Source organism: Platichthys flesus, chromosome 6 (assembly GCF_949316205.1).
Source record: "Platichthys flesus chromosome 6, fPlaFle2.1, whole genome shotgun sequence".
Lineage (NCBI taxonomy): Eukaryota > Metazoa > Chordata > Actinopteri > Pleuronectiformes > Pleuronectidae > Platichthys > Platichthys flesus.
The window spans coordinates 19,640,314-19,655,457 of NC_084950.1; the positions used below are offsets into that span (position 1 = coordinate 19,640,314).

The window sequence follows — 15,144 nt, forward strand, 5'->3', positions numbered from 1 at the left end:
TTCCTCCGAGAAATCTTCAGTGCACTTCGTTAAGAGTGAAAGCTTTGTTTTTCATTTCCAATACAGAGTTATGATCTGACCTGGCATGCATACGCCTGATGTTTAATGATGATGGGGAGGAGGAGCTGTGACAAGTCTAAGAAAATAAGCCTGATGGTATCACGGTGATGTCATCTGGGTTATCAGGCTTTTTAATAAAAAGCTTGTGTTACAACCTGGGTGCATGAGGACTTAGGCGTTAACCAGGATCTAATGACAAGACACCATTGATTTGCATTAAGGGAAATGTAGCTTCCAGCTATTCTGGAGTTTTAACCAAACTAGAGTCAAACTAGAGCCACTGCAGCTACAATTCAGGCAATCTGTTTTGTAAGGCATCCCTCTATTACAAGTCCCTCAATTTCATGTCAACTGCATATATATATATATATATATTTACATTTGAATGAAATAAGATACTTGTCTCCCAGACTACTGGTTATAGACATCCGCTCTATTTTCCTATTCAGGCCTTTATATCCTCCAGTTACTATTTAACCTTGAGTGAAATGAGTATGCGCTAATGTCAAACTGTTTATGACTGAACAATGTGAAATTATACATGTCACATGCCACTTAAAAGAACAAACGTCATCCTTTCCGGGGTTAGGATGAAGAACCACAACCACACAAAGTGAGATACTGAACAACTGTGCCCTCAGTTTATTCTTATCTGTTTAGAAATGTGTTTGTGTTCATCTTAGAAAGCTTGTGTGTCCTTGCACGGTGTGTGCACACTGTCCAAGGCAAAGCACAAAAACACATTGGCGTGTGGTCCTGATTCGTGATACAGGTCCTTTTTCTTAGCCACAAACATTTCAGCGAATGTTTGATTTCTTTTCTATCCTCTGATAAACAAACAATCATGGTGGGAGGAAGTGTTGTATGAAAATGAAAACGGAAACCACTCACACAAAAGATCTTTGTCATTAGTGCAAAATGGTGACCACACTCTGAAGGCGATTCGTGCAGCATCAGAAGCAGACTTTCATCACAAGTTAGTGCAAATAGTGTTTTTTTGTTCGTTTTAGTCTGCAGGGAGTGCCAGACGGGTGGGGTTTACTTTGCGACAATTCAGAATGTCAGGTTGACTGCAAATGGCAGAAAAGATGAGTAAATCCATCTTCAAACACGTTCAGTGGATTGTAGAAACGTTCAGGCACTCGTATGCTCTTATGCAGAAAACCCCACCCATCGGGTTCAGGATAAAACAAACCAAGAGATGTTTGCTAATGACACTGTGTTCCCATATTGACTCATGGCATTATACTATGTACATTGCCAGTCGATGTTGAAGTAAGGCTTCATCTTAGGGCTGTTACTTAAAATATTTATATTTCTCAAATACATATTTCCCGCTGAACTTGAGATGGTAATTCTTCTGTGTGGAGTCCTATTTTCTAAATGCAGCTCCATTCTAGGCGTGCAAGAGCCATGGAGTGTATCCTCTTATTCTCAATCCCCAGAAATCAACAGAAGATAAACTCAGGAGCTGCTGAATTTCACACTTCAGTTTAAAAAAAAAAAAAAAACATCATGGCTTGCCCATTCTAAACTTAATAAAATATATCAAACGCTCCCAAAAAAAAACTCAGCTCCGCAAAAACAAAACAGCTCTTTGAATCAGGGCTGCTGAAACGCTCTGGACTGTGGGTGTAATGAACGACACTCAACCCTGAAAAACAGTGACTCAAACACTTCCAGCATAGACAAAGGCTCAGAGAGAGATTTTTAGATAGTTTTTGTTGTATGTCTCTTAAAAGGTGAAATTAGCAGAAGAATAAGAAACTACTTTTTGTTATTTGATATGAAAATCACCGATTGCCATTTTTGTTTTTCGTGAAAGTAGAGAGAATATTCATCCAGCCCTTATTTGATATTAAAATGAAGATGTCTGAGGTGTCCTAGATGTCGCTCATCTTTCAACGCATCCATGACGGAGAACATGGGCTCCTGGACATGCAGCCGGGCTTCACATGTGATTCCCCTCTTTTTTGTAAAACCATCTGGAGCAATTTGTAATTGCCGAAGCATCTACTGCTGTGGCTGCTGAAGTCCAAGGCCACAGGACTGACGGACAGATCAAGAGCCACTGGAGCACCGGGGTCAGTAACCTGGTCACCCTATGGTCCTGCTCGAAATACCAAACGCTGTGACCTGACTGGATGAGGCAGAGAGGAAGACCACAGCACTTTAATCCTCTAATTTATGTCCACAGATTAGAAGAGAATCAACTTTTGGAGGCAGCGTCTGGCGAAATGTCCATCGAGTGCAGAGGAGAAAACCCCTCGTCTGGGTTATGTCTTTGAACGATGATTTGATCTGCTTAAAGTTATGATGAGATTTCCATGAAATAATAACTTGTTCGACTGATGTACATTTAAGTGTTGCTTTTTTTCTTTGTTTACAGAACTGTTTTTCTCTAGAGGAAAAAACACATTTCATCAAGGTCACCAATACATCTTGTAATAAAAAAATGTTGTCAAGCAGGACTAAATCAATTTAATTTCTATTTTAATTTTACTAAAAATCTATTACTTCCTTTTCTAAAGAAACGTAATCAAATTGTTCATCCTATACTACAGGTATTAATTAAACTGAATATGACGGTTGGGGATGTATAACTTAAGTGGTTCATTGTTAAACTATTTCTCAGCTTACTATTCTTTGCTGGATCCAGTTTCACAAATCTTATAAGATTTTATCGTGGTTTTGTTTAGGTCATTTCATTCCATCCCTGTCTACAGCCTACCTCACTGGGATGCTTTATTTCATTTTATCGCGTTTCCTCGTCACATCAATGTGCAGATGTTTGCCGAGAGATTCAAATACTGTAGGAGTGCGGCAACTAGAACAACGGGAGAAAAGTAAAGCCTGAGCTTTTTTGATGTTCTTACTTTTTTTATTACGGGCAATGAACAAACGGCAGCACTCTGGGGATGTGTCGACGGAGAGGGGGATCATGAGTTTTTCCATTTGAGAGGAAAAAAGTGAGAGTGAGCGGAAAGAATAATGTGCCAAATTGTTCATAAATCACAAACTACACAGGGAAACAGACACATATAACACTACAGACAATATTGAGTCGCATAAGTCTAACATGGATTCGAGCCAGCCCTTGTTTTTGACCATAGGACACCAGGTTTGTTTTGTTGTCAAAGGTTTTGTGCAAACGATGCCCTTGTAAATTATACAGGGGCATGAGGGTTATTGTCGTTGTTACACACATGACAAGACAGATGCACACAAAGAAAGTCAGAGAGAGAAAAAGGCCAAGGAAGATAAGCTGTATATAAACTTCAGCCACCCTGCAGCCTAATGTGACAAAGACCCACCATGATGCCTACGTTATGTTTATAAAAATGCAGAAAGAAGAGGATGGAGGAGACGGTGTGGACTTATGTGTTAAAGCCGAGCTGTTGTCATCAGGAGCCGGAGTGACAGGTAAGCTCTCAGACTGGCCTTTGTTATTGGACGGTGGGGAGCAGGTGGTGGAGAATCGGCAGGTTACCCTGACCATTGAAAGAGAGGACGGAGGGGAATTAACGCGGTGTCTTGTTATTCTTCTCTTCCGGGAAAAAGGAGGAAGCTGTTTCCAAGGTTATGTGGTGGTGGAGAACAGAGGAGAGATCCAAAGAGTGGTACGCCCACACAGCAGGGTGTGCATGCACATGCACGCACATGCACACAAACACACACACTCACACACACACACACACACACACATACACAGAATAGAGGGAGAGAGAGAAAAAGTGAGAAAGAAACATGCATTTATCCCCTAACTAGAAAGACATGCATGAATACATGCAAACAGGTAAGGCCGTGCACACGGGCAAGAACACACAAACACAGACCGCACACACTCACACAAACAAACTCAACTCTCGTACAACACATGTAAAAGTACTCTGTATATAATGTCAAATGCACATGAGCACCCACAGAGGACAACTTGACTGTTTTTCTTTACAATGACAACCCAAAAGTCCATAAATACAAGCCCACACAAACACACTGTCCATATACACACCTAAGCTTGCATTGTGGTTGAGAAACTTGTGGGCATTTGCCAGCGCGCTTCAAGTGCTCATTCTGCCGGGGCCTTAGCCTTTCTTTTTCAGCAGCAACACTACAATTTGGGTGTGCCGTTGGGCCCAAGATAAGTACAGGCTGACTAATATGCACTTAGGACCCAGGGAGAAATACTTAGGGCTAAATGTTTAATTTGTGTTCGTACAACACATGTCCAATTTGGGGACTAGTGTCTTTTGCAAACGGCCCAAACAAAAATAAATAGGAGTCTCCAGATCCTCCACAGGCTTAAATGGAGGAGCGACCGTTTTTTGATGAAGGTGAATGAAAAAATAAAATATAAACATGTGGACTCACTTAAAATCTATGACAACATGGTCAGATGGAATTTAGCACGATAAGCAGTGAAGATAATATAGCAGTATCTATAAGAGGGGTAACAAATCATGAAGCATCCTAAAATACTGAAATTAAATCATTTCCTTCTTCAATATCACGATGTTACGGGGGTGTGACAAAGGGAAAATGTCACACTCTCGAAATTCAGACCCCCTCTCCACACACACCCTCTTCATCTCACTCTCTTCTTCTTCTCTCAGCTGTCAAATCTGCTAATCTTTTCAATTTTGTTCCCTCTTCCTGCCACTAAATAGTCCCCCTGTGCCACGCCGTGAGGAGAAGGCCTCTCAGGGGTCCAAGGAGTTTATGTGCCACATTAGAATATCATGTGAGCGATGGCTAGATTCCTAAGAATGGGAATCAGATCCTCCAGGTTGGCCTTGCATTACATCAACACCAGCGTGCACATTTTCGAGGCTTGATGGTGGGGGGGAATTAAATAAATGAATATTGACATTTACAGAATTTAGTTCATTATGTTGTGATAATTTTAAATGACAGTCAAACTTTAATTGATGCTGGAAAAGAGCAGAAGTAGAACGTGTGAGATTAAAACCTAATCAGCAAATTATATATATATCTATTATAAGAAATCCGATAAAAAGGGGGAAATCCTATAAAGTCATTATTCTAAAACATCCCTCTAACTTAGACTCTAATTCGTTTTTTATACTATGGAATTCAATCCGTAATTTAATTTAAACGACATAAATGTCCAACTTTTATGTCATTTTATCCGCTTTTTTTAAATCTTAAATGTCAAATATTAAAATATATTCCATGCGCATTTTACGCACGGCTCCGTGGCGGACCCTCAGTGGGACCACACAGTGACCGGCCGCCTGCTGTCAGCGGCAGATCCTCAGAGGAGAAAGGCAAAGAAAAAGAGAAGAAGAAGAAGAAGAAGAAGAAGAAGAAGAAGAAGAAGAAGAAGAAGAAAGGAAAAGAGCTGCAGGTCTCCCAGTGCGGAGAGCGCGGACACATGCAGTCCCGGGACAATGTGCTGAATTGGCAGCCTATATATAAGTCTGCCATTTGGACGCGCTAATGCCCCTTTACCTTATGAGGGAACTTCAACCCGCAGCACCTGCTCAACACAAAATGCCATAGGAGATCAACTTCAGCGACCCCCGCCCCCAGCCTCCTGCTCGGATTGTTTTTCAGACAGACACTCTCACTTGCAGGAGAAGAGGAGAGAGTGGGGGTGGTCTATAAATTGTTCTGTCACGGACCAAACAATTAAACAACTTGTTGGAAATTGTGATTTACTGCGTAAAGGCCACAGCACTGCAGGTCTCAACTGGCAACGGGAGGACCTGTCAAGCTGCGGCAATTACAACTGTGAACAGAGGAGCGATTTGATGCACAAAGACCCAAAAATGTGGATGCGTTAAAACAATTAGACTCATGCATCCTCTCTGAGAAACACACAGAGGATTAAGACACAGGCCAATGTCTCAGAAATCACAGAGACAATTATCCGGACTTTGCGTTTCCCTCTTTCAAACTCATCTCTCCAATGTGAGGGTCATTTCTCCTCGCTCTGTTTCAAAGCTCCTTATCTGCAGGCGAGCAGCGGCTTATCTCGGAGGTGTAGTGTGGGCTCTGAATGCGGGGAACACCCTGAAGTGACTCTATCAGTCTCAGCCAGGCCGTTGTCGTGCGCCTTGTCCTCCCGTACCCCCGGTCACATCCTCACCGTGCACCCGGGGGGAGCAAACTGATTGTGCGGGCTGCAGCATGCTCCTCGGGCCCGGGCTAAAGAAACTGTGCCCCATGCACGCATGGCTCAGGTCAATTCACGTGTGTCACTGCGTCTCTCGGGCTGCGCGCAGCGGACGAGTGGAGCTGACAGCGAGTGCCGAGCAGAAAGTGAAAAGACGCACGGTGCAAACTGTTCTGAGCGATGTGACACGAACAGAGGCACTGGTGAAGGTAAAGAACAGACACTTACAGAAGGATTCCTTTACTCCGGACTGGGACTCGGACACTGTTTGCTCCCCGGTATTGTCTCCCCCGCGGATCCGTGCGTCAGGACTCCGGGTCTATTTTAACGAATGACTCACGCATTCTTGTAGGGTCAATCCCCGTGAACTCCAGGGTTGGGAAAGTTAACTCGGGCCCTAAAACGCCCCCTCCTCCTCCCGCTGTTGTATCCTCTCGATTTCTATTTTCTCTCGATTGTATTCCAGTATACATGTGAAAGGGGGGGGGGGGGGGTACGCGGTGGGAAATGTGAGTCTATGCAGGCTGAGGACGCGCACGGGGACCTCAGAGGTCCGTGATTCTGGGCAGAAGGCTACCGCTGTGTGGCCGAAGAGAAAACTACCGAACATCATCACCACACACACACACTCACACACATACACACACGCTCGTAAATGTAACTGCTTTAAAAAAGTTTTTTATGATTTTAGACACAGTTTATTTACTTCGGAGACTCTTTCCTCGTGTCCCCCAAATGTTTTGTGAGATGATTGAACCGTTTCTCGGGGCCACACAACCCGCTGAACCACTTGTGTTATTAACGCGTGACAGGGGCGTGCAGTGGGAGGATGAACCCCGTTAGAGCAGGATTACCTTCTGCTTTCCTTGTCATAATAAAGCCCTTAACTTCATCTTTACATGGCTGACATTCATCCTGGAAACACTTACTTTAGGGTTCATGGTTTAAAAATTTGAACTGGGTGAACATTCATTAGTGAAGACAAATCAGATTTAAGTTCATATTTCTGTGCTTTTCCATAACAGAGATTAAATGTTTGAAAGTTATTCCTGATGATGTTTCTAGCACAAGCTCTAAGAGGACACTCAGTTCAAAGTAGTGAACATTTACAAAGTTTCTTTTACAAAAAACGGATTTCAGTTTATGCAAATCTGTCAACCACGTGCTTTCTGTGTGCCTTTCACATGTAACATTGTAAAAGAGAAAATAACTTTACTTTACTTTTGTCATACAATTAGTACGCATATAATAATAAGGTTATTGCTAACTAACTGTCATTCTTTTCTTACAAACTTAAGTTTGTGAGTTTTTGTGCCACTGACTCAAGTCTTAGCTATGATATTAATTAATAACACCACAGATTATTTTATGAACTTTTATAGAACTTTTTTTTTAAAACAGAGTTGGAGCGTATTATTCTGGACCATGTGGAGTGACCTGAGTCTAATCACAGCCAAGCTGCCTGAATCTGCTGCTGTCATCGCTGTTTGTTGTGCAGGAGCTAAGATAACCGGAGCGCGCAGCGACTCTCACAGCGAGCTGCCCGGAGGACGCGCCGGGCGGACGGTCCCGGGCGCAGAGCGGCGGCACTCCGCCCCTATCATGCAACAGGAGTTTGTCCTCTTACCTTGACCACACGGAATCGATCCTCGCTGCGTCTGTCTTGCAAAACCTGGCTCGATGCGACCGCGACGAGAGTTTCAGCGAAGAGACCAAAGAAGAGGAGTCAGTTCAAACAGCCTTCAAATCCCGTGCGTAAAGTCACCATCGCTGCTGGAGCGTGTCAGGGACTTTGGTAACTCCTCTGTCTGCGCTCCGCCGAGGATCACAAGGTGCGACAAAACACACCGAGGTCGGTGTCAGAAGAAACGCTGAGCCCCACGAGCTGTCATCTGGAGGATGTGTGTGTGTGCGCGCGTGGGTTTCTGAAGTCAGTGAAGTTACTTCCCGTCCAGCAGTGTGTGGAGGTTAAGTGAGAGTGTGGGGCAGTGTCGGGTAAAGAGGCAGAGGCAGGATAACCCCTCCTCTCTCTCTCTCTCTCTCTCTCTCGCTCTCTCTCTGTGTCACACACACAAACACACACACACACACACACACACACACACACACACACACACACACACACACACACTTACACTCAGACAAAAACACAGACACACACACATTCTTGTACTTCTATCTTATTAAGGATACTCGTCGGCATAATTGCATTTGGTATAATTGCATTTGCTAGCCCCTAACCCTAACCTAAACCGAATTCTAACCCCAACTTTAAATCCAGTCTTAACACTCAAGCTGCCCGGTGAAAAATGTCCTCACTTTCCAAAAATGTCATGTAGGTTTATGCTCCAAATGGTCCTCACAAATATATAAGTACAAGTATAATCACACTCTCTTTATTTGTCCGTCACTTGCTTTGTTTGATTTTTTATCCATTAAATTATAAAGCACTTTCTATTCACCAATGTTCATCAGTTTAGCAAACACTCATCACCTATTTTCTCCGTGTATGCGCGCATGTGTGCGTGTGCGTGTGTGTGCGTGTTCGTGTATGCATGCGCGCACTGGTCACCTGCAGCAGTTTAGTCTAAATAAACTAAATAAAGGCTTTCATTACTTTTTGTTATGGACGCACATTTTCTTACCAATATTTGTTCTTGTTTGTCAGAAATCACTCCAAATGAAAACGCGTATTCCAATGAAGATAGATTCTTAGATGGATTGAAAAAGGAAATAATATTGTGGACAGAAATGAGCGGATTCATTTTTTTAAGTTTCCCGGTTGCTAATTTTTTGCATATGTGATTAATTTCTCAACATTGCTTGTTTATAATTTAAACATTTTAATTAAAGTCTAATAAAATTCAAGATAAAGTCCGTAAAAAAAAATACACAATAAATATTATTTGATCGAAATTAGCACAGGGAAATATAACGTGTGGCCTCAGTTTGGTTGGACACAGCTCGTTAAGTCCATTGAAGAAGATTTCCACGGCAAACATAAACTCGTGTGCATGACTGTGCTGTGGGAAGGTTCCGTTGGATTGTCCTGTCAGAGGTGTGAGCTCCTCTGCGCTCACTCGTTATTACATCTACTCTCACGCCACCTTTTGGTGGTTTGACTGCAGGTCATCAGTGGAGGGTTCATTTCACACAGTACGTGTGAGGAAGGGGAATATAGAAAAAATAAAATACTAATATTTAAGCTGTAATTTGATTTGGTCCACGTGAGCCTATAATAAATTTCCGTCCACTGCTGGCTATTTATTTATTGATTTGCAAAAAATATTTAAATACATATATATAATAAATAATAATTTGTTTGTAAGACCTTTGCGTCCTTTTAACACAATGGTGAAGCCTATACACAGTATTACTACTACGACTACTACACAACTTGTACTACTTCTACTAATAAAAATAATAATAATATTAATAATAATGTTAAAAATCTAAATTTTTCTAGATGATCATTGAAATCACAGATATTTAATTAATTAATTACCCTTCTATAAAAGACATGTGTCGTCAAGGATATTTTTATTATGAGCCAAATAAAGTAGGCCTATTGGATTAGGCTACTGTACTGTTTTATCAAAGATTCCTCCCACATATGTTTTGAGCTCATATTTCAAAAAAGTTCCCAGAATATTGTAACCAACATGGCTCCCACTTCACTGCAAAGTCCATTCTCTGTTCTTATACTCGAGAGGCAATAGGCCAGTTACACTGAACTATGATCGATTAAAGTCAGCTGATTTGAAAACACCCTCACAGTGTCAGACTCTGCACACTGAAGCTCAAACATACACATGTAAATAATATTGAGCAATTTAAAATAATAAAATCAACAAAATTTGGACAGTAAACATGATCATTTATTGTGCTTTTCAAATTGCACAGGGATATTTAATTGTAAACATACATTGTAAATAAAAATGATGGAATGCAAGAGGTAACATACCTGTTATTATTACTTATTATTACAGAAGTTGTATTGTACCTAATAAACCGACATCCGAGTGTACTGTTGTATCACAGACCTCCAGTGGGCGGCAGCACAGAGGCTAGTCAGCAGCATCAGCGAAGAAGAAGACGACACTGAGCTGTGTTGACAAACCCAGCTAGCTTGTGCTAGTTCGGTGATATGGTGTTTTATTGACATTTTACTGAAGCATCGTTCATCATGAGTTCTCCGGAGGGCAGACACGGAACTAAGCGACCCGCTTCTCCGAGTGAAGTGAGTGAACCTATGAAAACTCTGAATGATCCGCAGAAAAAAGCTACGAGTTTCTTAGACGAGGCTAGCATTGTGTTAGCATGTTTGCTAACGTCGGAGCTTTACCTTAAAACCTGACCACGTTCCTTTTTTGGTCCTGGACAAAGTTGACTCATTATTCAAGTTGGTTTAAACTTTAATGCCCTTAACTTATCACACACTGTAATAGATAGAGTCAAGTCGATTTAAGATGAACCGTTAGTGTTTTTACAGCAATGAATAATGACTGGATCTTACATATCATCTGCTATTTACTACCTCTTACATTATGCACACATTTGTAAATGAAAGCATTAACACGGGTTTAGCAGTAAAAAATATAATGTGTGCAAAATATTTGTTGCTTATTCCTTAAAAAATATTTCAAATAAGGTACAGGTCAATGCCCTGGTTCCATTTGTCTTTACCAACGACACAGGTTAGCAGGAACAGCTAGCTAAAGCTAATTTGTTTACTTCTCCACTAACTTCTTTACTAATGTCTGAATTTGACAGTTCACACTCATTATTTTCAGGATCTCTTTCCTCCATACCGTCAGTGACTTTTTAATGATGGGCTTAACCCTTCACATATTTGACAGTTCCACTTTAAATAAGGTTCATTATTATCAAACATTACTCCAATAGATGATAGTAACTACCTCTGGCTCCAGCGGTCACGGTGTCACCTGTTCATCCACACAGTGAGAGACATCAGAGGGGAACAGGTTGAGTAGCCCTGTTGGTTAGAAAAACAGCCTGCACTGTCAGAATAGTGTATATATGAAAGCAATATATAATATAATTGTAAATTCATGAGCGCCCTGTTTTTGGTGGAATGTTGACTCCTCTCGTCTTTCCTTGGCAGGATGGATCTACCCAGTGGTCAGCAGCGGATCTGGGAAGCAATGAGAGGAAACAGAAGTTCCTACGGTTGATGGGCGCGGGCAAGGTCCTTTTTGCATTATGATCACTTTGAATTCAGTTCACATCATCGATTAAAGGAATACAATGTTTCTTTAGTTTGATATAGTCGCTCTAACTTTTGGAGAAGTTGTGACAGATGAAAAATGAATGTTTTGTCTTCTACAGAAAGAACACACAGGACGCCTCATCATTGGTGACCACAAGTCTACTTCCCTGTTCCGAAGTGGTAAGCTTCATTTGTAAAAGGCTTTATTTGTTGTGTTCGAGAAAAAATGTGTCCAAACTCAAACTACTGTCCCATGCCACTTAGCCTTGCTGCCTCATCATTAAACCCAGTGCAATTAACCTGGCTCTCCCACTACACATCCGCCGTACAGATCTATCCATGCATGGATAGGCCTGTAATGGCTGGGTGTGCCTGCTGTGACTGGTGTCTCCTCTGCAGGGCAGCAAGATAGGCAGATGAACGAGCAGCTGGAGATGCAGTACCAGCAGGGCATGGATGGGAAACTGTCCGGCCGGAACCGGAGACACTGCGGCCTGGGTTTCAGTGAGGTGAGGATTCATCAACTGCAGGACGAGGGGGCAAATAGAAAACCAGGAGTAGATTAAATAAATCTATATAGATCTGGGATATTAATATAAATCAGATACACCATATTGAAAAAAAGCATTGGGAGGAGCTTATTTAACATGCCGTTCTAAATTGATCGGCATTATTATGGAGTTGGTCTCCTCTTTGGCAGCCCAAAGGTGTTTCGATAGGGTAGAAGTCAGGGCTCTGTGCGGGCCAGTCAAGGTCTTCCACACTGAACTCTCCGAACCATGCCTTTATGGACCTTGCTTTGTGCACTGGGGCAGAGTCATGCTGGGACAACAAAGTTGGAAGAATAGAATTGTCCAAAATGTCTTAGTAAGCTGAAGCATTAAGATTTCCCTGAAAAACAACCCTATGGTATTACCCCTCCTCCACCAAACTTTACAGTTGGCACAATGCAGTTAGGAAGGTAAGGTTCTCCTGGCATTCGCCAAACTCTGACTCGTCCACCAGACTGCTAGACAGAGAAGTGTGACTCCACAGAACAAGTTACCACTTCTTCAGAGTCCAATCTCTGTACAGGCCTGCTTCACACTACTCCCTCGACGCTTGACATTGTGCTTGGTGATGTAAGGCTGGCATGCAGCTGCTCTGCCATGGAAACCCATGTCATGAAGCTAATGGTGCACAGTGTTTATGTTTATGCCAGAGGAGGTTTGGAAACTCTGCAGTTATTTACTCAGCAGAGCGCTGAATTCAGTGAGCCCTTTCGAACGACCCATTCTTTAACAAATGTTTGTAAAGCCAGACCGCATGGCTAGGTGCTTGATTTATACACCTGTGGCAATGGGACTGAATGAAACGCCTTAATTTAATCATTAAGAGGTGTGTCCCAATACTTTTGTCCATAAATTGTATGTAATTTAACATTCCACACAGACCTTTAATACATTTTGTCTTTTTTCCCCCCCTTTCTCTCTTTAATGTAGTGTCCCAGTGAAACACTGTCCATCCACACATCTTCTTTGTATTCTTTCAGCATGTATTCATTTGTGAGGAACATTATTCATGAGGTTCATGGTCCTGTGAAAGCCCTTCTGTCAAATACGATTTAATATTTGAATAGTTCCTATGTAAGTATATTGTGGTGACCTACGCAACATTCAGTATTTAAAATAGTGAACTACATAAAGCAAACATATGATAATGGATCAGAGTTGAATAGTAGACAGATGGCTTACGGGTTGCAATTATTTGACAGGTTAGTCTAACAATAATGAGACGTCAGAACCAGGGACAGTGAGTGATGTTTTATCTTAACCTTGATGACCGAGGAAGAGAAGTTGTGCTGCTCTGTCTCGAGCTGTCAGTATCCGCCTCACACAATTAAATTATAACTTAAAAGAGGTTTTTCACTTTCCCTACATGAGACAATGAACCTGTGGCATGAGAGTTAGGCGCCCAGTTCAATATGAGTCAAATTCTGTGTGCAGAATAGGGTGTGACTGCCAAAGAGCACACATAAACTTTCATAAATGGAAAGGATAATGTCTACGCCCGATATTAAATAAACCCAGAGGCTAAATAATTAAAGAGCGTAGTATAAATAAGCTCTGCCGTTATCACTCCTGTTGATCGTTCTGGTCGATTTAACCCTGATGTCCTGTCTGTGGACAAGTTTAAACATGTTTCTCATAAACTCTGATCATGTTGTCTCAGAGATTATTTGTGGACGGACAAAAAAATCTATCTTCAAGTTGAGAATCTCATGTTTTTGTTCTAATCCACAGCCTGAGCCAGAGCCAGATTCGCTCCCTGCTCCGCCAGTGGACAATCAGACAGAAGAGCCTGAGCCAGTGAAGTCCACCAGTGAAAAAGAGCCAACAGACGCCCAGGACAAAGACTGCAGTCCCGTCAGTAAGGAACAGACCTCAGACCTGGCTGAGAGCGACTCTGACAGCAGGAGCGAGGAACCGAAACATGGCTTCAAAATGACCTTTGTGAAGTCGGCATAGGGCAAACGGGAATTACTTTTTGTAATCTCAGATTTGTACATTTTGACATTAATTGTTAAACTGTTGTCCATCACCCATCATTGTAATTCTTTGACTATGTGGAAATGAGTTCTCTACACAAGCACTCATCTCATCGTGGTGTGCATGTTGGCATAACATTCAGTCTGCAGGTTAATTTGTGTTAGATCATGATTAGATGCCGATTGGTCCAGTTGTTATTTTGTTTAAACATCAATAAAGGGAGGTGTCGCTCAGGTGTACTTTCTGTGGACGCTCTCAGTTCGATCAGTATCATGAAGGTTCTGCTGGGGGAAAGTAAACTGAGCAGATATCCTAATGAATGAAATTATGTAAAATTTAAAATCATCAGAAGGCCTCTGCGGATTTCCACTACTGAGGTTGTTCGTTTTATTTTGACATGTATTTTGAAACTATTGACTGAGAGATGATAGAATATATTTTACATAAAACCTGTTAATGCAGATATATGTAAATATTGTGTGTGTTAACCAGTGCAGCCAAACGGACAATAACTGACATGTCTAAATTATTTCACGGTTGTGTACTTCAAACATATTTCATGAGTTTCTTAAAAAATTATGATCTGTCGGATTTAGAATTGTATTTTATCACCTTAATATTATTTTAAATGAAAATACAGTGAGAGCGAGAACAGGTGACTTTTGCTGTATGTGCATTTAGACAAGTGTATTTTGAGTAAGTGGGTTGTAATAAATAACCTTCAGGCCTAATTTCATCTGTGCCCCACATTTTCTGGGTTTCAGAGTCACAAAGCAGTTTGTAGGTAAACAAGTTGTACTCTGTTTATAAAATATAAAAATGCTAAACCATGAGCAGAAACATGTGGCAGTAAAGTGTGTGTTAGTGTGTGTGAGAGACAATTCTATCAAAAGAACTGGATGCAATTATATGTTATAGTAGGACATCAAAGCAAGAGTGCGCAACTAAAGCAATATCATTAACATTCCTCCTCAACTAAACTTATTTCAAATGTAAAAAAGCTATATTTAACATATTGGTTTTAAACATGCTTCTACTGAAATTCTTGATCTTTATTCACATGGTCAGTTCATGTATTCATGTTCAGAGTTTTTTCAATACTTTTACACAAAACCCTGCGCTAACACTCAAGTAGCCCCTGCTTGTGCTCTTCTCTTTGCTTGGAGTTTTTTGTGCAACAGAATGCA

General features: G+C 41.4%; 2 protein-coding genes across 4 annotated transcripts in view; one reads left to right on the plus strand and one right to left on the minus strand.

Annotated features, from left to right (window-relative positions):
- Window positions 1-8,172, minus strand: part of LOC133954866 (transcription factor SOX-6-like) — a 101,021-nt gene extending 92,849 nt beyond the window's left edge. For all 3 annotated transcript variants that reach the window (XM_062389403.1, XM_062389402.1, XM_062389400.1), the window contains exon 1: window positions 7,827-8,172. The gene's annotated coding sequence lies outside the window, so the exon portion shown is untranslated. The remainder of the gene's footprint in view (window positions 1-7,826) is intronic.
- Window positions 8,173-10,260: 2,088 nt separating this feature from the next.
- On the plus strand, window positions 10,261-14,196 carry c6h11orf58 (chromosome 6 C11orf58 homolog). Its single transcript, XM_062390379.1, has 5 exons — window positions 10,261-10,439; window positions 11,325-11,408; window positions 11,549-11,609; window positions 11,829-11,938; window positions 13,712-14,196. The coding sequence occupies exons 1-5, from the start codon at window positions 10,386-10,388 to the stop codon at window positions 13,934-13,936; spliced, it is 534 nt and encodes a 177-aa protein (XP_062246363.1). The 5' UTR covers window positions 10,261-10,385; the 3' UTR covers window positions 13,937-14,196.
- Window positions 14,197-15,144: the final 948 nt, after the last annotated feature.